Raw genomic sequence first — 23,665 nt, forward strand, 5'->3', positions numbered from 1 at the left:
CGTACAAAGATGGCGGCGGTTTTGACGTCTTTTTCGGACCCGAAGGCGACATCTAGTGTACTGTATGGCACTATGGCACTAACATATACCATGGAACTGTTAAACACAACCCGTTGCTCTGTAGGGACATAATTTGTCGACGAACCACCCGACATTATTGTTTACATTTATTAATTAATCGGTTATGCTTTTATACCTCCCGAAAAAGACTGCAGAATATTTTTAATTTGTTGTTTTCATGGAGAGGAATCAGGAAGAAGATATAGACTGGGGAGAGCGATACAGACAGGATCCGCTTAATGTAAACAAATGTGTTAAAGACTTTCTAGTGAAGAATGCACATGAAGGACTGGCTTTACCATTGGCAGTGTATGAGAGATGTTCAGTTACATCAGGACAGTGCGTGTATTATCATTACTGCTGTGATGGACAGGACGACAGAGGCTGGGGTTGTGGATACAGGACTGTTCAGACCATGTGCTCTTGGATCAATAATGTATCTCACTGTGAGAAATCCAGACCACCACCGAGTCTCCATGAAATCCAGCAAGCACTAGTTACAGTAGGAGACAAACCAGCCTCGTTTCTGGGCTCTAAAGAGTGGATAGGGACTTTTGAGGCTGCTCTGGTTCTGGACCAGATGTATGATGTCCCCTGCAGACTAGTGCACGTGCGCAGTGGGGCAACAGAGCTCGAGCAGGCGGCTCAGGACCTGCACCTTCATTTCATCACCCACGGATCACCAGTCATGATGGGTGGAGACAGGGACAACTCATCCAAATGCATTCTGGGTGTGTGCACCGGAAAAGAAGGCAGCTACCTGCTTATAATGGACCCGCACTATTACGGCTCTGTCGTGGACAAGGAGTTTCTGCAAAAGAATGGCTGGGTGGCGTGGAGGAGAGTTCAATCTCTCGATCTGAGCTCCTTCTATAATCTTTGTTTGCCACAAACATAACAATGATTCTCATTATTGCCATCATGACATTGACAAAATCTCAGAAATCTGTACTGAAAGCTCAATAATGAGAAAAATAAAGGAATGAATAATAAAGACATGTCACGTCCCCGAGTGTGTTTGAAATTGATGTGGTATTTTATTTTATCATCTATTTGAAATCGGTTTCCTTCCCCGGTCCAAAGACATGCATGGTTGGTTGATTGGCATCTCTGGAAAATTGTCCGTAGTGTTTGAGTGTGTGAGTGAATGAGAGAGTGTGTGTGTGCCCTGTGATGGTTGGCACTCCGTCCAGGGTGTATCCTGCCCGATGATGCCTGAGATAGGCACAGGCTCCCCGTGACCCGAGAATAGTTCGGATAAGCGGTATAAAATAAATGAATGAATCTATTTGAAATCGGGTAAAAATAAATATAGAAACGATATTGTAGTCATGACACTCAGTGTATCCTCATGCACGCGAGACAGATTCAGGGAGTGTGTCGCGTGCACGCGCACAACTCTTTCACTTTCAGGGAAACAAAACTTTGGATGTAGTTTCGACATGGACAAAACCATAACCATAGCAACTGTGTTAAGGAGGAGCGTATACGCTTGTATAAAGGAGGGTTCTAGCAAGGGGATGATTCTTTTGATGATGCTGTTTTCAGTCACTTTTTCTAGACAAACACGTGAGTATAGACCTGGTAAATATCTGGTTTATTATCTGTTTTAAATTTCTGGTTTATTATCTTTTTTAAATATCTGGTTTATTATCTGTTTTAAATATCTGGTTTATCATCCTGCACTTGCACTTTTATATCTTATAAGGTTATAAACGATCAATTAAAAAAATAATTTATATATATATATATATATATATAAATATATATATATATACAGATTTTATGTCACATACATAAACATACACAGTATGATGTAGTGAAATGCGCATTAAAAATGTTCCTTAATGAAGTACTATAACTATAAAGGAAAAAAGGCAGTAAATTCGGTGCAAAGAAGAGATACAATGAAAATGTGAGACAACAAAATATAAAAATAGAATTATATCTGTACAATGAGCAGTGATTAGGGTAGAAGAATAATTTAAATGAGATTCACAACCACGTTTTGTAAAATAGTAAACTTTGTGGTTTACAAACGGTTAAAAGATCTTGTTCCTTGCAATGTGTCCAGCCTCTTTAACCTATGTTTTTTTATTTTAATAAAACTCCAAAACAAAAGCAAAACGTACCTCGGAATGCGTTTTGGGCATTTGGACGCAAACGCTGCAATGTTTTATTTTCTTTTTGTTATACAATATACCGATATGAATCACTCTAGAGACTCCATAGTACCAAGTGGTTTCTTTGTCAAAACATTCTAAAAACCTCAGCAATACATGGAAATAAGTACAGACAAACAAAATATTTTCAAAATCTCCAAACTCTTCACAAACATTAGAAGTGCATGTGGATCAAAATTTAAAGCTCTCTTAAGATACAAATCCATTTCTGTAAATATGCTTCAATGTGTTTGCCTAATTTGGTTGTGTTGCTCGTGTTAATTTCAATGCAGACGTTCTTGGCTGGCACAAAAAAATTTTTTTCTTACATTTACATTTACATTTACATCATTTGGAAGACGCCCTTATCCAGAGCGACATACAGAAGTGCTTTTAAGTCTCTATCATTGAATACATGAACTCTGGTTCACTAGGTTACAGACTTAAGATACTATGAGTCTAAAACACTGTTGAAATTTTTATTATTATTTTATTTTATTTAATTTATTTATTTATTCATTCATTCATTCATTCATTCATTCAGTCATTTATTTACTTATTTGATATACATATATGCAACAAACAAGGAAGGAAGTGCTAGTTGAAGTGTTTCATGAATAAGTAGGTCTTCAACCATCGTTTGAAAACATCCAGTGATTTAGCTGTCTGGACCCTTTAGGGGAAGTTCATTCTACCACCTTAGTGCCAGAACAGAAAAGAGTCTTGTAATATTTTTACCTCTTACCCTGAGAGATGGAAACCAGTGCAGCAATGCCGGTAGCTCTGAGGGTACGAGGTGCAGTGCGAGGAGTTTTGAGGGCTGGACGTAAGAGGGAGCTGGTCCATTTTTGGCTTTGTAGGCCAGCATCAGTGTTTTGAATCTGATGCTTGCAGCTACCAGAAGCCAGTGGAGGGAGAGCAGCAGCAGGATGGTATGCGAGACCTTAGGCAGGCTTTTTTGTGATCATTTGCAGAGGCCAAATTGCGTTCATAGGTAGACCTGCCAGCAGTGAGGTGCAGTAGTTCAGTCTTGAAATGACAAGAGATTGAACAAGTACCTGAGCAAGTTAAGTCAAGTCAAGTCACTTTTATTGTCACAGCACATGTGCCTCGGTGAGTGAAATTCTTGGGAGCGAGCTCGTGAAATTGTGGAAACAATTTACATACAAGTGAAATTAAGAAACAATTTGCATACAGGTGAAAATGTGCAAATGTGCAATACGCTCATACATAGTCAGTACACACAGTGTACTATTAGAGATACTTACAATAGCACTACACATTATATACAATATGTACTGGTATATATATATATATTATTTGTATGTATGTATACATTTTAATATTTATACATAACAGATTATTATATAAAATGCAGTGTGTAGCGGATCCAGTGAGGCAGGCAACACAGAGCAGATGTAATCTCTGATGAGTCTCTCAAAACACTTGCTGAAGATGGGTGTGAGAGCCACGGGCCTCCAGTCATTTAGGCATGTGATTTTGTTTTTCTTTGGTATGGGCACAATGGTGGATTTTCTGAAGCACAGACAGACAGAGGGAGAGCATCCTGTGTGGACAAAAATGGCCGAATCCTTTGAATGATGTACAGAAGGAACCGACATGAGCGAGGCACATTAGAAACATGAGAGGAAAAGGACCGTTGATTGTCCATGGTTACCCGAAGGTTGAGAGCTATGGCTGAAGGGGAGAGCAGATTGTTATGCAGGGATATTGCAAGACCATGACCTGGGGATGAATCACCTGGAATGATCAACAGTTCAGTTTTGCTAGGATTGAGCTGAACTGCTAAGCAGACATCCATAATGATATTTCTGCCATGCTGAGATCCAATCAGAAGCTGTGGTATCTGAGGGTGGGAAAGAAACATCACAGTCTTATTATCCAAGCTTTGAAACATATTTTCACATATTTTCATTATCTTTTGTGTGCAAGTAAATGTCTCAAAAAGGTGCAACCTAGCTTTTTAATAATGAAGAAAAAAACACCATGAGGGAAAAAAAACAAATAAACCATCTTTTTCTTCAGACAGTGGACTCTATTCAAGCTTTAAAGGTGGGGTGCACGATGTTTGAAAGCCGATGTTGACATGAGAAGTTCCCAAAACAAACATGCCCCTAACCCAAATGGGTGTCACCCCTGTTTTGATAGCTCCGCCCCACACATACATATGCAACACAGGCAACTCTTATGGCGGAACCTGAAGGGGCAGCTGGCCGAAGGGATATTTTTATCAATAAATAAACTCAATGAGTAATACTATGGTAATACAAATGTGTTTTCATGTCAATCTTTCAATCGCTTTTGGCAAATGACAGACATGCGCACTGAAACTTTTTCCACTGCATATTGACAAGACACGCCCCTTTCTGCTAATTGGCTACACGTTTGTTTTGTTAGTCGGCCAGTTTTCTCACTTTTCAGAAGCATTTTTGAAACATAGTGTAACATACCTTTAATGCATACACCATGCCCATAAGGTTCAGAAAAGTATTAGGTATGTAACTTTGGTGATGAATCACCAGTTCTTCCTCAATCACCACAGAAACCTTGTTTAATGCTGGGAGAGGTTCCTTTACATTTTCCACTATTTATAGGATTCCAGTTACCAGACACTTGATCGCATCATCTTCAGTCACCAGGCTGCATAGAATATAATCAAAACAAAGTGCTGATGCTTTAGAACACATGTGTCAATTACAAGGCCCGTGGGCCAAACACGGCCCGCCAGGACTTTTAATTAGGCCTGCCAACAAATTCTGGTCATCATTGTAATGTGGCCCATGCTCTGTTTAAATATATACATCTGTGACAATTACAACATTGAAATGCAGGTTGTGCTGCCGCGCTTCACTCAACTCAGAGAATAAGTGAATAACTGTAAACAACGTAAATGCTATCTGAGGTGGGCCAGGTGACTAGCACAATGTCTAAAAAAAGAAAAGTGGACAGTGAATATCGGCAATTCCAACCAAGATGGGAAACAGAGTATTTTTTTCTGTGAATACAAAGGAAAGCCAATGTGTATCATATGTCAAGAGGCACTCACGGTTTTTAAAGAGTATAATATTAGGAGGCATTTTGAAAAAAACATGATCAGTACGGAAGCATGGATATGGATCAGCGGCTGTTTAAAGTCAAAGAACTAGAACACAAACTTCAGCTTCAGCAAAACAACGCATGCACAGTCAGAATGAGGGAGCTGTGAAGGCAAGCTTCATAATTGCAGAGGAGATAGCAAGAGCATGCAGGCCGTTCACCGAGGGAGAATTTATTAAAAACTGTATTGAAAAGGTATGTGGTATTGTGTGCCCCAACAAAAAACAAGCTTTTGCTAACATCAGCCTTTCCCGAAATACCATTGCCAGTCGGGTGGATGAGCTGGGATCCGACTTACAAATCCAGCTAAAGGAAAAGTCTAAGTACTTTGTTGCCTATTCATTGGCTATAGATGAGAGTGCAGACCGGACGGACACTGCCCAGCTCTCTGTATTCATTCGAGGGGTAGATGCTAAGTTTTCCGTCACAGAGGAACTTTTGGATTTAAGAGCAATTCACGGGACAACATCTGGACAGGACATTTTCTCACAGGTGGAGCAATGCGTCAGCAACGCGGAACTGCTTTGGAATAAACTTGTTGCCCTGACAATTGATGATGTGCCTGTGATGTGCGGTGGGGTCTGTGGTTTGGTTGGTTTGGTATGCGAAATGCACACAGGAGAAAACCTCACTGCCTCATTCACCAGGAAGCCCTCTGTGGAAAAGTGCTAGGCATGGGGCATGTAATTACAGTTGTGAACAAAACGGTAAACTTTATTCGTTCACCGGGTTTGAATCACCGGCAATTCAGATCACTTTTGGAGGAGGAAAACTGTGTGCATGAGGATCTCCCATACCACACAGAGGTCCGCTGTCTTAGTCAGGGTAAAATGTGGCAAAGATTTTATGATACCCGCAATGAGATTGCTCGTTTCATGGATAGCAAACAAAAGGCCATACCCGAGCTTGAGGATGAAAAATGGCTGAGTGACTTGTCATTTTTGTGTGACATAACGGATCACCTAAATAGCCTTAATGTAAAACTCCAGGGTCGAAAGCAGCTGGTCACTAAAATGTGAGACTCGTTAAAGGCATTTAAAAAAAAACTGCGTCTGTGGGAGGGCCAGATGCGCCAAAGCAACCTGTCTAACTTTCCTGTTTGCTAGTCAGTCAGCGACGCAGTCACTATCCCGTTCCCGACTGAAGTGTATGCCGAAAAACTGAATACACTGAAAGTGGAATTCAGCAGGAGATTTGCTGATTTTGAAAGACAGAAAATCTTTGACCGATCTGTTGTGGTGAAGAAAGAGCTGAGCTGCAAGGCGAAGCTCTCTATTTACCAGTCGATCTACGTTCCTACCCTCACCTATGGCCATGAGCTTTGGGTCATGACCGAAAGGACAAGATCCCGGATACAGGCGGCCGAAATGAGTTTCCTCCGCAGAGTGGCTGGGCGCACCCTTAGAGATAGGGTGAGGAGCTCAGTCACTCGGGAGGAGCTCAGAGTAGAGCCGCTGCTCCTCCACATTGAGAGGGGTCAGCTGAGGTGGCTCGGGCATCTGTTTCGGATGCCTCCTGGACGCCTCCCTGGGGAGGTGTTCCGGGCATGTCCAACCGGGAGGAGGCCCCGGGGAAGACCTAGGACACGCTGGAGGGACTATGTCTCTCGGCTGGCCTGGGAACGCCTCGGTATTCCCCCGGAAGAGCTGGAGGAAGTGTCTGGGGAGAGGGAAGTCTGGGCATCCCTGCTTAGACTGCTGCCCCCGCGACCCGGCCCCGGATAAGCGGTAGAAAATGGATGGATGGATGGAAAATCTTTGAAAAACTTTGACTTGCTCTCGAATCTGTTTGCAGTTGATGCTGACACTGCGCCTGTGCACTTGCAGTTGAAACTCATCGAATTTCAATGTGATACTCATCTAAAGACCCGGTACGAATCAATTGGGGCAGCTGAGTTTGCACCTCTACTCCCTTAATCAATGCCACATCTGCGCCTTAACGCTGCACGCATCATGTTCGGGAGCACCTACAAGTGTGAGCAGATGTTCTCTGTATTGTAGTTGACCAAAACATCCCACAGATCCCGCCTCACAGACCAGCATCTGGTCTCTGTAATGAAAGTGGCTATGGCAAAGGACATTAGTCCTAAAATAGATGAGATTGTTTCTAAGAAAAGATGCAGGGTGTCTGGTAAGAGTTAAAAATGCCTAATTTCTTATGTTTTCGCATTTACTGTAAACCCACATAAAATACCATTTGTTGCCATGTGGTAGTTATATATATCATTTGTTGATCAAACAGTTTTCTCAAATTGAAATTGTTTCTAAATGACTGTTTTAAGCTACTGTTTTTAAGTAAGCTACTGTTTCAAAGTACTGTTTTAAAGTAGGCTACTGTTTCAAAATACTGTATTAAATTACTATTTTAAAAGAGACCTTATTTCTTGTTTTGATGTAGCCTGTGCTGTGACACAGATGTTGTCTGTGTTTCAAATCTAAATTAGATTTAAAACCTTTTTTAATCAATAAGGTTTGATGAACGTTGAGTTTTTTTTAATACAGGCACTAATACAGTATTTCTTTATTAAATAAAAAATCCTCTAAATATATGACCGGCCCCTGATTTTTTTCACAACCCTCAGCATGGCCCTTACAGAGTTTGGATTTGACACCCCTGCTTTAGAAGGAAACATACATAAATTTATACTACATATTTCACAGATATACAGTGCCCAGACCCATGTAAGCTAAGAATTTCCCCTAACCTTGCCTCATACATTTTCATGAATTTGGAGTGTTAATAGAGTGCATGTTTTGTAATTAGATAATTTCTGTATAAGTTGAGGTTGTAGTAACTTGCCTTACTGAGTTATGAGAATCAATGATGAGAATTTCCCAAAACATGAATTCACTTGCTCACCTGACTAAATTTATGGTAGAAGGAGCAGAAATGCAAGGTTAATATCAGCACTGTACCAAGCAGTAAATCGAATTGATCCATAAAGAGAGATTCATATCCTCTTTTATCTGAAATCTTATTGTATCATTTATAATTTTAAGTTTCTTCCTTTTGTGGTGCCATGAGAGGAAGTCATCCTTGGTGAGCCAAACAGTGGCTTACAGGTTCTATTGATGCGTTAATGGTGTGTTGTATCAGGTTGTGTTCTTTTGGTTCACTGTAACAGTACTGTAGTGGCATCTGTGAACCTGTTACAGTATCTGTGACTTAAAGAAGCATATAGAACATTTTATGAATAGATAATAAGAGTTTGATGTGTGCCACTAAATAGATTGCTGACTTTAGTTTATGAATTAACAGATCATGCTTTATGTAACTGGGCAGACTGTCTAATCTGAACAATCCATGTAAAGAAGCATTATCTATTAAAAAGTAGTAAAAATAATATATATAATATAAAACTCATCCACAGAGTAATCCAAAGTAAATTTCAAGATTTCAGGCATAAATTTACTTACAAAAGTAAATCAGAAAGGTTAGAACACAGTGTGTGCTACTGGCAGTTGTGCAGCCTCCATGGCTAACTGTTATGACCTGCTTAAAATGAATAAAATGATATGTATTGTGAACTTTCTGCCATATAATATGTAATAAGAAACATTTTCAGTCTTTGGTATGTTTTCTATACATGTTGCCATCTATAACATGACATCTCTGTGTCTAAATACGTCAAATATACCTTTTGTTTGGTTTGTACAGTTTGCCCCTGAAGACTGATTATCATTCTATGCATAATGGAGAGTTCTGATGAAAAGGTACAGTATGCACTGAGTTCAGCGTTTTATTTATTTGATTTCCTGTTTGGCATGCCAGTCTGTTTGATAGATATTTGTTTGAACTCATCATTCCAAATGTTGTTTAAATATTCTCAAATCAAGCAGTTTGAAGACACCAAAGACTTTTTGGACAAAGATCTACAAATAAATCTTTCTGAAAATCAGTCTGCGGAGCCACAGCTAAAAGAGGATACAGTCACTCCAGAAGGTATTTTTATAAAATCTTTAGATCACTTTCTGACACAAACACATTTTAGTGCAGTCCATTGGGACTGATTTTGCTAGACTTCAGTGGAAATGTGAAAACAGCATATCAGCCTTTGAGTTGAGGTGCTCCAGCAGCACATCCTCAAGCATCCAGACCCTTGCACAGCATTATGCTGAAGTGTCAGGACTGTGCCCAGGCACCGAGTACACTTTTATTGTGGTTGCCGTCTCAGAAAATGGAAACAAGAGTTCTGCAGCCAAAGTGTCTGCATATACAAGTAATAACCAGTCTAATGTTTTATACTGACATATGTCTAATAACATCTCCATTAAATTCACCATGCCATTTCAACCACAACTCTGTTTTCATTACAGTTCCAAACCCACCTGAAAACATCACGGTTAAGAATATCGGTAGTACATCAGTTACACTATCCTGGCATCCAGCTGCTTCCTTAGAGAAGAGGTACCATGTGCTGTGTTCCCACAATGGAACAACTGTTCATGAAGAGGAAACAGAAACTAACACACTAGTTATCGATAACCTGTCTCCAGGAAAAACATATTCCTTCCACATTGCAACAGTGCTCAAAAATGGGAGCACAAGTGAGACAGCTGTGTTTCATACTCGTACTTGTAAGTATTTATACACTTTGCAAATCATTACATTTAATGGCAACTAGTTTTTACCTAAACCTTTGATTGGGGTGGTTGAAATGTTTCCTTATATTTTTGTTCTTAATAGCAAGCAATCTTGAGTGATTTCTTCATGACTTGGGTCTGAAACAACACCTCACTGATAAACTCTCACTGAGTTCTGTACTACAGATAGACAAGAGCACAGTGACAGATGATCCAGCACAGACTCGATCAGATTTACCAAGGCTTTTCCTCAAGAAAATTATGATGGTCAATGTGACTGCAAGAAGTGTCAAATGTGCTCCATCAAATACTGAAGATGAAGATTTGAGTTTGGAATTTTATAGAGATCTGGAGAGCCTTGACCTCAACCAGGACCTTAGTCATAAAATAAATCCTTTAGACATCATAACTGCACTCTTCCATTGCTCAGACAATTTTCTTCAACAAGAGATTGCCTTCAAAATGTCTATGTGCCAGTTCTCTGTGCCTTTACTGCTTCCTAATTGTGACACACAGCAGAGCATGTTCATGCTTTGGGCCTTAAGAGATATTGTGAAGAAATACAGACCACACTCCTTGTCTGATCCAAGAGGGTTTGTGGAAGACAGGATTGTTCTTGCTGAATTACCTTTGGTGTCCTTTGTAAGACTTGGAGACTGTAGCATTTCCAAATCTCAAATCTTGAACAAACTGCTCAGTAATCCACAGCAATATCATGACACATTTGTGCACCGTGACATGGACTGTGGAGACATCCCAAGAAAAATATCAAATGGTATGGTGGAGATCAGCTGGTACTTACCTTGTGGAAGTAAAAACTTAGACATCTTCCCAGAACCTTTGGCTATTGCAAACCTGAGAGGGGACATAAGTACATTTGAGACTCAGTACTCATTCCTGTGTCAAATTTCTACAGCAGTTTTTGTTTTCTTTGACAATTTTGAAACCAACTATCAGCTACTCACCAATACAAATGTAAAAGCACAGTTGTTTTTGGTGGGAAATGCAAACACCAAAGCCTTCAATCTGGATTTGCTGAAAAGAACAGCTGCTGCATTGAAGTTGAAAAGAAACAACATCATTCTAAAGACAAAACAAAATGATGCAGATTTTGTCACAAATTTGTGTTCTGCTGTGAGCGATGTTGTTAAAAACAGTTCTATGAAAGTACAACTTGAGAAGATGACCACAGTTGCACATGAATTTGGAATTTTGATTGATGAAGACAACAAGGAGTGCCAACATGCAAAAGAAAATGCAATGGCAGTCACTAGCAAGATAGAGGACACGATAAAGTTTAAGGAAGAACAGCTCCCTTTGCAGGGTGAGATCTGGAAGAAACGGGGAAAAATAGAGAAAGAGGAGTGTAGGCTTCGTAAAGCTGGGGATAAAAACATTGAGGAATATAAAGGAGAACTTACTGAACAGAAGATAAAACTCAGAAAGCAGCAAAGCAGCTTTGAAATGTCAGAAGCCATGTCCTGCTTCATACGTGCACTGTCAAGTTCAACTCTTGAGAGATCCTTCTTCCTGAAATGGATGCGAATGAATTTGGACAATTTATCCTGTGAAAATTTGTCCAAACTTAGAGAAAAGTACAAGGAGAAATGTCAACAATCATCAGCAAAGAAGGAGGAGATTGCAATATTGGACAAGCAGATCTCAAACAGTGCTTTAGGAACTGAACACTTTTTGAGGGAAATGGGGCAGCTGTATGAAGCTGCTGTCTCCCTTCCAGAAAATATACAATCACGAGAACAAATGCTACACTTACCTAAACTGTGTGCTGAGCTCCTTTTAGATGGATTCCCTCTTGAACTAGTTGATGGAGATGCTTCAAATATACCCCTAAGGTGGATTAGTGATGTACTGAAAGAGCTGAATACTTTAGTGCAACCCAAGAATAAGATCATGGTAGTCACAGTATTAGGAGTGCAGAGCACAGGAAAGTCTACCCTATTAAACACCATGTTTGGGGTTCAGTTTGCAGTCAGCAGTGGAAGATGCACACGAGGAGCGTTCATGTTGATGATCAAAGTCACTGACAGCTTCAGAGAAATACTTAACTGTGATCATTTAGTGATCATTGACACTGAGGGACTGAAATCGCCTGAGCTGGCACAGCTCGATGACAGCTATGAACATGACAATGAATTGGCTACACTTGTTGTTGGACTGAGTGATATTACCATCATCAATATTGCCATGGAGAACTCCACAGAAATGAAGGACATTCTGCAGATTGTGGTGCATGCATTCCTCAGGATGAAGGAAGTGGGCAAAAAACCCATGTGTGCATTCGTGCACCAGAATGTAGCTGATGTATCAGCACATGACAAAAACATGAGAGACCGGAAGCTTCTTTTAGAGCAGCTGAATGAGATGACCGAGGCAGCAGCCAAGATGGAAAACAAAGAAATGTACAAGAAGTTTACTGATGTAATGGCGTATGATCCAGAGACTGGTAACTGGTATATACCTGGGCTCTGGCACGGAAACCCACCAATGGCACCAGTGAATGCAGGCTACTCTGAGGCTGTGTATGACTTCAAAAAGAACATAACCAACGTTCTTGTTAACAAAAACATATCTACCAACAACATTGAAGAATTTCTGGAGTGGACAAAAAGTTTATGGAATGCAGTAAAATATGAAAATTTCATTTTCAGCTTTAGGAACAGCTTGGTAGCTGATGCATACATGAAGCTGTGCACTGAATTCCATAAATGGGAATGGTCTTTAAAAAAGGACATGTATAAGTGGTTAACATCTGCTGAAACCAGAGTGTCCAATTTTGAGATAATGAAATCCAAATCTGACAAGACAAACCTGCAAGATTTACTGAGGATCCTGAAAGATGAGGCCTCTTCAGAACTTGATAAATTGGAAACGGCCATTTTGGAAAACCTCAACGAATACTATGAGCAAACAGAGGGTCATGTCTATCTTGTGGAAAAGTACAAAGAAGACTTTGTAAACAGTGCAAAATCTCTCAGGAGGGAAACCGAAAACTCAGTGCTGAACAAACTGGTGGCAGTTATTGAGATTAGGAAAGGAAAGAATAATTTGGACAACATAAAAAAAACACACACTGACAAAATGGAGAATAAAGTGCTCAAACTTCTGGAGGATCATCAGAAAAACAGACATTCAAAAAGCATGTCTGAAGAAGAGCTCAACAACATCTTTGAAAAAATATGGGAGGAAACCGTTAAAGAGCTGTCCTTTACTGGCTTGCAGAGTCAAACCATATCTGACAGTGTTTTTAACCAGTTACGACTGAACATGAAACAAAAAGGAAGTTCAATCTCTGAAAAGTTAAACAAAGGGAATCTGGATCAATACGGCAAAGAGAAATTTGTTGTTACAGAAGAATCGTCTATTGTAAAAGATATAAAATCTATTTTAGATAAATCTGAACAAAAATTGAGACTGCAGCAGTTGGCAGACTGTGCCATTGACACATGTATGCAGTCAATTAATGACAAGAAAGAAGGAAATTCAGATTATCATGACACCTACATTCAGGAGATCCTACATATAATTGACACAAAATTGACTTCATTAAAGAAATGGAAAGTTTCAGATGAATTTGAACTGTCCCTAAAGCTCCACATTTGTGCTATTTCTGCGAGAGAATTCCAGGCCATGCATGACAGTTTTATTGAAGAGAACGACCCAATCCGATGTCTCGAGCAATCCAAAGAGATGTACCGTGCTGATTTTAAAGATCTGTTCAGTAATCGTGATCAGTGTCAGAAGAAGGCTGCAGAATTTGCACAACTCTGCCTCAGTCCTGCAGTTGAGACATTCATATGTAACTCATTGGGACTGGACATTATTGACACAATGCTGCAAGGGGAAAATGCATTTCAATTCAGCACACGTGCATTTTTCCAGTTCTCTATTCTAAAACAACTTCTGGATGACAGTAATTTTGACAACTATGTGAGCTACATACAATCTTATGAACGCTTTGTTAAAGAGTGGATATTAAAACAAATTGAAGACAGATTTTCAAAAGGAAACAAACTTTTTGAGCTGGAAGTGCAGCCTCTCAAAGGAGCTATTATGGAGATAAAAAATGCCATCAGAAAAGCACAAGAAGAGACAGATGAAGATGAAAACATTAAGGGATTTATTCAGAACATTTGCAGAGAGCTTGGAACACAACTTGTCATTCCAAAAGATGTCTTGGAAGCAGTCATGGTTTTAAACAATGCCAAACAGGAACAATTTTCCCACTGGCTCATGCAGTCTGTGGAGGAAATGGAAGAATCGCTGAAGACTAAACTTAAGAAAGATGACATTCTGAGAAAACTGAAAACTCTTAAAGTCAAACCACAGGATGAGCTGTTCAAGCGTGTATTTGGCTGCGGGAAACAGTGTCCATTCTGCAAAGCACCATGTGAGGCAGGAGGAGAAGCTCATACACAACACTGTGCTTCTGTACACAGACCTCAAGGACTTGGGTTATACAGGTTTGAGCACTCGGTGAAATTAATCACCAACATTTGCTCTACTGATGTGAACACTGAAGCCCAGTTCAGATGCCTAGAGACCAACCATGTGTTCCATCCTTACAAGAAATACAGGGAGATCTTTCCAGACTGGCACATCCCTGCAGATCCCAGCATAGAGGCCTCAGACTACTGGAAATTTGTTATGGCAAAATTTAATGATCAGTTTGCACAAGCGTATAATGCAAAACCTGCAGATATTCCCCCAGTGTGGAAAAAACTCACAAAGGAAGCAGCAGAAAATAGTCTGAAGGAGTGTTTTAGTATCAAATAAATACTAGTGAAAAAATCATCAGGATAAGGGAGATTAAAGAAATTCAAAAATTTGATTTCAAAATGCTATTAGTCATTCAACCAATTAGTACATTCCAATGGCACCACATGTCAACTTGTCTTTTCTAGTTCCTTTAGCTTTTTCTTTAAAAATTCCAACTAGTAACGAGAATATTGGGCATTTTAATAATACTGAAAAGCTCAAGAATTAGAATTATGTCTTTGGATGTGAAACTTCACAAATTAATGATTCTGTTTCATTAATTTGCTTCTTTCCACATATTTCCTCCCATGTTTTCTTACTGGATGTTTATATAAAAGTTGTTTTCTTATAAATATATCTTTAAAATCTAAATCAGTTTCTTTTATCATCAATATAAATCAGTATATTCATGCAACACTGTTATGTCTATGTAACATTTTCTGGCATATAACAGGATGGAAGGGTGATTTGAACTTGTTTGCAAAATCCCTTCAATGGATGATGGACAGAAATGCCCTGAAACTTCTTGCGGCTTTAGACTCGTATATGTTATTAGATTGAGACTTGTTATTAGATTTAGATTAAGATTTGTTGTTCCCCTTTTTATTTATTTATTTATTTTATTTTTATTTTTGTTTTATTTTAATTGAATATATTTATTTTCTCTTTGTTTGTTCTGACTTTCTTCGAGTGCTATATCAACATCTATAATAAAAAATAAATAAATAAATATTTTCTGTGAGTGTTGAAAGAAAAAGTAAAAAATAATAATTAAAAAAAAAAATTCTGGCAAATATTATTATTAGATGAATCTTACATTTAAATCAAAACTTAGATCTTAGTTAATAGCAGGTATAATACTAAAGTAATCACAGCATTATTGCCTCGTAATCAAAATCAATGTAACCAATTTAACTTTCAATAAACCTGTGACACCAGTGTGTCTAAAACAAACGTTTATGTGTACTAGTCTTCTAACACGTTATGCTTCATGCTCTCTGAGATCACAAAACTCAGGACTTCTGGTAGTTCCCAGAATACCTAAGTCTACTAAAGGTGGTAGAGCGTTTTCTTATTTAGCTCCCAAACTTTGGAATAGTCTTCCTGATAGTGTTCGGGGCTCAGACACACTTTCCCAGTTTAAATGTAGATTAAAAACTCATCTCTTTAGTCAGGCGTACACATAATACATCCTATAGTATCATGCACCAGTACATCAGACCTGCACATTTCTATGAACTGCAGATATGTTAATCCCTTTCCACTGCTTCTCTCTTTGTACCCATCCCGAGGCATCCAGACATTGTAACAGCTCCCAATGTCCTCTGTGGGACGAAGCCTTTGGACGTCCACTGAGCCGAGGCTGACTCTAAGAATCCTGAGACATCTCCAGTTAGACTCTGTGATACTAAGGAGATCTGAAGTCCATGATCCTTACACCAATACAACATTTGTTGACTGTATATTACAATCATACCCCCAGTGTCACCCATATGAGGATGGGTCCCCCTTGAGTCCGGTTCCTCTCAAGGTTTCTTCCTTTACCAATTTAATGGAGTTTTTCCTTGCCACTACTGCCTGAGTCACCTCAGACTTGCTCATAGGGGATAAATACATACAGATTGTGAACAATATATATCTAATAATAATCTTGAATTTTTTATTCTGTAATTCTTTTTCTTTTATTATTCGTTATTTCTTTTATTATTCCTATGTTTACCCTCTGCTCTATGTTTATGTTCCGTAAAGCTGCTTTGAGACAATGTCTATTGTAAAAAGTTCTATACAAATAAACGAATTGAATTGAATTGAATTGAATTGAGTGTATAAATATGAACTCATGGAGCACTTGGATAACAGGAACAGCTGTACACCTACTCGTTCATGCAATTATCTAATCAGCCAATCATGTGGCAGTGGTGCAAAGCATTAATTCAATCAGATCCGGTTCGGTAGTTTCAGTTAATCATGAACCATCAGAATGAGGAAAAATGTGTTTTTTTTATCAGTGATTTTGACTGTGGCATGATTGCTGCTCCGAAAGGATGTTGCTTGTATTCATAAAGACTTTAAAAATCATCTGAGAGGGTTAGAGAGCTCTCTGGATGTTTTTTCTCTCTAGTAACTGTGTGTAAAAATCAAATCTTAAGACTATGATTCAGGACCAATCTCAGCAACTCAGAGCCAGGAAAATACAAACCCTTATTTTAGAGAGGACGCAATTCTTTTGAAGACTGTGATTGTTTTTCAGTAAAAAAAACCCCAAAAACAAGCACTTTTAAAATATGGTCTATAAGCCTTCACTTTGTCTCTACATTAAGACTACATACAATGTATACGGCAGTCGGCACAGACAGTCCAGGGCTCGTAATCATAAAGATTCTTAGTTCAAAGAGTTGAAAAAGTAAAGAGCAGTAAAGAAAAAACATCCAGAGAGCGGGAGTTCTGCAGAAAGAAACACCTTGTTGAAGAGAGAGGTCAATGCCAGACTGGTTTGAACTGACAGAAAAGCTGCATCAAAGCCAATTATTCTATTATTAAATTTGAGATTAACAGACGAATATGATAAAAAATTCAGGTTTCATTTTCTGATATTTATATCTACATATTTGTACTTTAAAAACACTGAAGTAGACTAATTTATTGAAAAATATATTTAGTAAGCTAATATATAGGAAAAAAAATGCAGGGAGTTCCAAAAGTCATCATACATTAACACATACATTATTCTGATACTTTTAAAGAATGTACAAAACAAAACACTGGGATTTCATCATGAGTGGCAAATAATGTGTTGTAAGTTAAGTAACTTTTTTGCTGTAGTGTAGTATCTGTTCTTATCAGTATAATATTTGATATGTTCCCTATTCAGCGGCTATATATTAAATTTGAATTTTAAATGTACATTTAGTTTTTGTATGGTATGGACTGGTGTGTTCCCTGATCTAGCACAAATGTGCTCATGTTACTAGTCCTTATGTGACCTATTAAATAGAATAACTAACATACAAGCATGTCATTTTAACCTAAAATGATTGAAGTGTTTATACAACTTTATACAATGAAAGATCATATATAGTGGTTTGCAAAAGTATTGAACTCCCTGGAACTGATGAGATGTGTTGACATAATGAATCAAATATATAAACATATTCTTCCTGTCAGGATTGTTACTGCACACTTATGTTCTTGTACAGAGGAAGTCAAAATTAATTATTGATCAGTAAGTATTTCATAGGAAATTATAACGTTTAAAGTGATTCAACCTCCAAGCTTCTAGTAGCTCTAGATTAAAGATATTGTCTTTTCAAGACTCACAGTAGATTTAGAATTGACCTTCACCTGTGAAATAATAAAATAGCTCTCATTGTAAAAACCAAAAACACCTCAGTGTCACATTCATTATGGAAAATTTCCCCAGACCAGAAGGCATCCTCACTCACAGTTTAAATGTCTTATGTTGTCTGTATTTTTTTTGTGCACACTTCTTTTGTATTTCAAGTTCAGTTCATCTATACATGTTCTGCCATTTATCTTCTTTGTTGGTGAGTATTTCGTGTATTACTTATAATTACTGCTATGGTGTTGAATTGTTTATTTTTCTTTTTTCTAATTTCTGGTTCTTTTGCCTTTATTTGTTAAATTAGTTTGTTTAATAAAGACTTTCACAATCTGTCAGAAGAAAAGGAAAGAAAACGAAGACTAAAGAGCAACGTAAGGAAATGAGTTGGCGGAAATGAAACGGGAGACGTGTGAATTATTTCTCTAATCTTCTTCGCTGATTCTAATGCCTCTGCTTCGACTCCAGGAGCTCGCTTTGCGATTTCTCCTGAACCAAATGTGGAGTTATATTATTATTATTATTATTATTATTATTATTATTATTATTATTATTATTATTATTATTATGAGGATCTTGATGTGGGCAATGAGGATCAAGCACCAGTCAAATTGCCACCACATTGTGGTGTTTGAAAAGCCCCTGGAGTGGATCACACATGCTTTTACTAAGCTTAGCTTAGATTGGTCTGATGAAATGATAGTGCTGTCCACTCTGAGCTTGACAATCGCTAGATAACTTTACACCGCCTTTCATCTCCATGCAGTTTTCTCCCATTTTTTGCAAACCTCCACACTGAGGTGTCGAGATTGTGGAATACTCCTTACTCTGCCTGTATTTCCTCAGCCACTTCTGACTATTCAGTCATTGTGGGCCAAGATGAACATGGGTATGCCTAGGGTTGAAGAGATGTTTACAAGCTATCTCTATGCTTCATCAGCTGCATAAAGAAAGTTTGCGCTCCCATTAAGGCCCTGTTTGACTATGCTGGCCTTATATCGAAGGCCTTCAATCCTGCAGGTTAAGCTAGTGTGGTACTCCAAACAATGGCAATTTTGACCTGCTAAAGAAGCTCGTCTGTTGTACGAAAGTAATCCTTACACCCGAGGCCTAGGGTTTCCATGAATGCCCCTTGAGGACCTCTCCACTGCTGCCTACACTGCCACTTCACGTGCATCGGGGTTCAGCCATGACCACCCATGCTACTGCTCCTTGTGATTCACCACCTCCTGGGTTAGCCTCTGCCAGCTTGCTGTTTCAGGGTACCAAGTGAGGTGAGCACAGCGAAAGGTTAACACTTCTCTTAGACTACCTGGCATTATGGAAGGATGCATATCTTCACATAGGCTTCTTGCTAGAGCACAGACTCACCAGGTTTCGGAAGCAAATTGGCTTCTGTCTTCATGACATACAGACCTGAAGACAAGGGCTGTGCTTCTACTGCTGAAACACTTCCTCCTGAAAGGTATTCTCACCAGATCTTGTAATCTCTGTAATCGGCATCACCAGGTTCTTCGCTGCCCTGTTAGTACAGGACTAGGGTTCCTGTAGACATGTCTACTTGAGAGACTATCTCCCTCTACATTGAAGTATATACAGTATATGTGGCAACCATTGCTGGGAGGCATGTGCCTGTTCTCTGGTCTCTCGCTTTCTGTGAGATGAACGGCAACTGAGGCTTTAGACACACTCCAAAAATGTCACACTTCCTTCGGACAAGTAGAAGCTATGGAGTAATGTAACATTGATGACCTTTTATGTATTATATATTGTGCACTCCGCTTTGTCGCCTGAACTCCTTAGCCAATAGATTGGCATGATTTCACACAGAGCTTCATACACCTCTTCTGAGAGGAGAATTTCCATAGCATCATCCATGACCCAGTGTCTCTTTCCTCAGTGTAATTTTTTAGTTTTAAAATTAAATTTAGGGTTAAATTAAGAAAATTACATTATTAGGGCAGTTGATCAATAATACTAGCTAGACAAGGCCATCCTTAAAAAATCAACACAAAAAAAAACAAAAGCCATACAAAGCTTGAGTGTGACCCAATAATGATTTTATTTGGGCGCATTTCAAATTGCTGTGTGTGTTGCAAAATTAACTCAAATTGAATGCTTGAATTTGAATCAAGAATTTGCATCAAGTCTGCAAGAAAAAATGGGTAAGCTTACCTCAAAACACTTACAACTGCCATTGCAGCAAAAATTTGTTTTACCAAGTAGTCTGAAGGGTTAGGATATGTATGCAGGCAGAATTCATTTGATTTAAAAACAAATCTGCTGAGAAATAATCATTCTGACTTTTTTCATTCTTCATTCTGACTAAAATTTACTTTAAGGGCAATAAAAATATACAGCTATCAAAATCAGTGTAAGTGCCATTTGTGATCTAGATGAAACTGGTGACTTTTAAAGACTGAAATGATGTCCTGAGAAAACCTTATTATAAATGTTTTTAGACATTAAAACCAATATATTTTTCCAGTGTAGTGTAAATAAATCTGCACTTTGACACTGTGAGCTCTCTTTGACACTCTCTCTCTCTGTATATATACATAATACACTCATATATATATATATATATATATATATATATATATATATATATATATATATATATATATATATATAATAATTATTTCAAGTCCATTATTATCGCACTTTTTCATCTTATCAGGTTTCTGATTTTCAAAAAAGAAAGTAAGAAGAAGACAGGTACAGGTCTGGTACACAGCAGATTTAATCATCAGAAAGAGTTTTCCCTAACGGGAATTTATGTGCTTCTTTTGTCTCCCCATTTTTTAAACCATAAGGCTGTATTCATTCTTCTTGCTGCTTTTTAGTTTAAATGCTACTGTAAGAGGCCCAAGGACAAGAGGACTTCAAACTAGCCTCCATTACACACAGTGATTGAAACCAGTGACTATAACTTACTGAATGAACAGCCAAAATATGATTGTTATTGGTTTGACAGGTTGCTCCTTTCTGAAGAGCAGACAACCTTGCTTGTAAATTCTTTAAATCTTTAAACTGAATAAAGATCAGAAAGAAAGATTCATATTCCCTTTCTCTGTGGTAGCTGAATTAAACTTGAACCTGTTGTAATGTTCAAAAAATAAAGCATTTCATTCACTCATAAAACAAAGAAACAATAAACAGAATATTTACAAATATTTTTGTTTTTTTTTTCTTACACTGAAAAATGTACAGTTAAGTCTTCTTCTCTGTATATGATCTTTGCTTAGTATATGCTTTCTGAGAACCCGGAGCTTCACTAGGAGAAGAAAGTCTCCATTGTTCACAATGTCGCCCTCTAGTGGTTCAGCATACAAAAAACTCAGAAATAAAGTGTTTTTTTTTGTAAACTTCATGTTCATTTCCACTCTGGTATGATTTGCTAAGGTTGGCCATGTTTCCTACCACAAATAGTGATCACGTGGCCAGAGCGGTCCAACAAGTAAAACTCTGAATCATTATTCACAGTTGATTTTCCCATGAAACTGTCTTATATGTATTGATGGTTTTGTGTGCCTCTAAGTTCGAATCCAATATGAACTGAATCCAATATGTTGTACAGCATACGGGATCACTAGATTGCTATTCAGGCTATCCTATTGGACATATAGGACATTTCAATATGTTATAATGCACTGTGCTGTTTCACACTTTAATCTCATTTAGCTACAGCCACATTCAATAAGTTCTTCCACATATAAGCTTGTAGACAAAAGTGTATATCTCCACCCTTTCACTCCCAGAACTCAGAATAGGACAAAAATTATTTATTATTATAAACATTACCTAATTTAGGTCATGTTTGAATCCCAGGTCCACTCTTGGCTCCATGAGCAAGTCCCATAAACCCTCAATTTCTCAGTTGTATATGTAAGTGTAGCGGATTTCACCCAGCACCACAAATGACACACCGACTCCAGGCTCTTTGGTGAACCACGTCTGCAGTTTATTAAACAAAAGACACGGGATCACACACACATCCTCTCACCAACAGTCTGTCTGACTCTCTTCAGTCACATGTAGAACTGAGAGTCAGACGTAACAGCGCCTCTAAGTGACGTCACACCAATGTAAACTAACTTTTTACAAAGTACATTGTTTTCTTTCCTTGTGCTATATAAAAAAATGAAAATTATATGGATTGATAAGAAAAACATAAAATTACAAAAATAATTAAATACATTCAAATGAAATCTCTTTCAAAATAAAAGACACTAAAGTTTGCTGGAACACAAAACTCAGAACATTACATAAGGCAGAGTGTTAAGTTGTCCACAATATGTCGCTATATCATTGTTGTGTTATGACGATCTCAGGTACTTTTAGCACGCTTTGAGTCTCGTAATGTTCCGTAGCGTTGAGACTTTTCTTCAGTTCATGTTATCAACGATATAGATGCCGTGCTGTGGAATAAACGTTCAAGCCACAATCCCGAAACCCTCAGTGTCTGCGTCCCCTTTCCTCTACCACCACCCACAAGCATACAACACAACGCAGAGTATCAGCGGTAGTGCTAGAGACCAGTGCGGGTCATGGAGAGAGAGAGAGGGTTACATATATATTGACATAAAAATGTAAGTCACACTTGTTAACGGCGTCTGCTAAATACCAGAAATGTAAATCTGGCAGCTAATGAAGCACTGAATCTAAATGACTGCCTTTTCATTACAATTGTCCAGTTCTTCTCCTCACACTTTAAATCCAGACTCTTACCGTCAGCTTAGGGGAGAATTTCAGCTTTTGAAAACAATCGTCCTGAGAATATATGTCAAGACTCTTGATATATATATATATACATCAGGACAGTGTGTGTATTATCATTACTGCTGTGATGGACAGGACGACAGAGGCTGGGGTTGTGGATACAGGACTGTTCAGACCATGTGCTCTTGGATCAATAATGTATCTCACTGTGAGAAATCCAGACCACCACAGAGTCTCCATGGAATCCAGCAAGCACTAATTACAGTAGGAGACAAACCAGCCTTGTTTCTGGGCTCTAAAGAGTGGATAGGGACTTGTGAGGCTGCTCTTGTTCTGGACCAGATAAATGATGTCCCCTGCAAACTAGTGCACGTGCGCAGTGGGGCAACAGAGCACGAGCAAGCGGCTCAGGACCTGCACCTTTATTTCCTCACCCATAGATCACCAGTCTTGATGGGTGGAGACAGGGACAACTCATCCAAATGCATTCTGGAGGCACGTACCGGAAAAGAAGGCAGCTACCTGCTTATAATGGATACGCACTATTACGGCTCTGTCGTGGACAAGGAGTTTCTGCAAAAGAATGGCTGGGTGGCGTGGAGGAGAGTTCAATCTCTCGATCTGAGCTCCTTCTACTGTATAATCTCAGAAAAATCTCAGAACTCTGTATTGAAAGCTTAATAATGAAAAAAATAAAGGAAGGAATAATAAAGACATGTCACGTCCCCGAGTGTAAATTGATGTGGTATTTTATTTTATTATCTATTTGAAATCGGTTTCCTTCCCCGGTCCAAAGACATGCATGGTTGGTTGATTGGCATCTCTGGAAAATTGTCCGTAGTGTTTGAGTGTGTGAGTGAATGAGAGAGTGTGTGTGTGCCCTGTGATGGTTGGCACTCCGTCCA

General features: G+C 38.6%; 2 protein-coding genes across 3 annotated transcripts; both read left to right on the top strand.

Moving 5' to 3' along the window:
- LOC125138983 (ufm1-specific protease 1-like) lies at positions 1-23,456 on the top strand. 2 transcript variants are annotated; one of them, XM_047801514.1, is made up of 2 exons: positions 1-390; positions 22,853-23,456. In XM_047801514.1, exons 1-2 carry the CDS (start codon positions 239-241, stop codon positions 23,439-23,441), a joined length of 741 nt encoding a protein of 246 aa, XP_047657470.1. In that variant the 5' UTR covers positions 1-238; the 3' UTR covers positions 23,442-23,456. The 2 variants fall into 2 exon arrangements, with proteins under 2 accessions (XP_047657470.1, XP_047657479.1); XM_047801523.1 differs by lacking the exon at positions 22,853-23,456 and having other exon boundaries at positions 108-1,072.
- On the top strand, positions 10,046-15,293 carry LOC125138951 (interferon-induced very large GTPase 1-like). The gene has a single exon (XM_047801426.1). It carries the CDS (start codon positions 10,184-10,186, stop codon positions 14,714-14,716), a length of 4,533 nt encoding a protein of 1,510 aa, XP_047657382.1. The 5' UTR covers positions 10,046-10,183; the 3' UTR covers positions 14,717-15,293.
- Positions 23,457-23,665: the final 209 nt, after the last annotated feature.

Source organism: Tachysurus fulvidraco, chromosome 1 (assembly GCF_022655615.1).
Source record: "Tachysurus fulvidraco isolate hzauxx_2018 chromosome 1, HZAU_PFXX_2.0, whole genome shotgun sequence".
Classification (NCBI taxonomy): domain Eukaryota; kingdom Metazoa; phylum Chordata; class Actinopteri; order Siluriformes; family Bagridae; genus Tachysurus; species Tachysurus fulvidraco.

What these genes read in the sequence shown, in the direction of transcription:
- LOC125138983 (XM_047801514.1), top strand. Translation starts at nt 239, where the DNA reads ATGGAGAGGAATCAGGAAGAAGATATAGACTGGGGAGAGCGATACAGA. An exon ending in TATGAGAGATGTTCAGTTAC is followed by an intron (nt 391 to 22,852) that starts ATCAGGACAGTG and finishes ATATATATATAC; the next exon opens with ATCAGGACAGTGTGTGTATT.
- LOC125138951 (XM_047801426.1), top strand. Translation starts at nt 10,184, where the DNA reads ATGATGGTCAATGTGACTGCAAGAAGTGTCAAATGTGCTCCATCAAAT.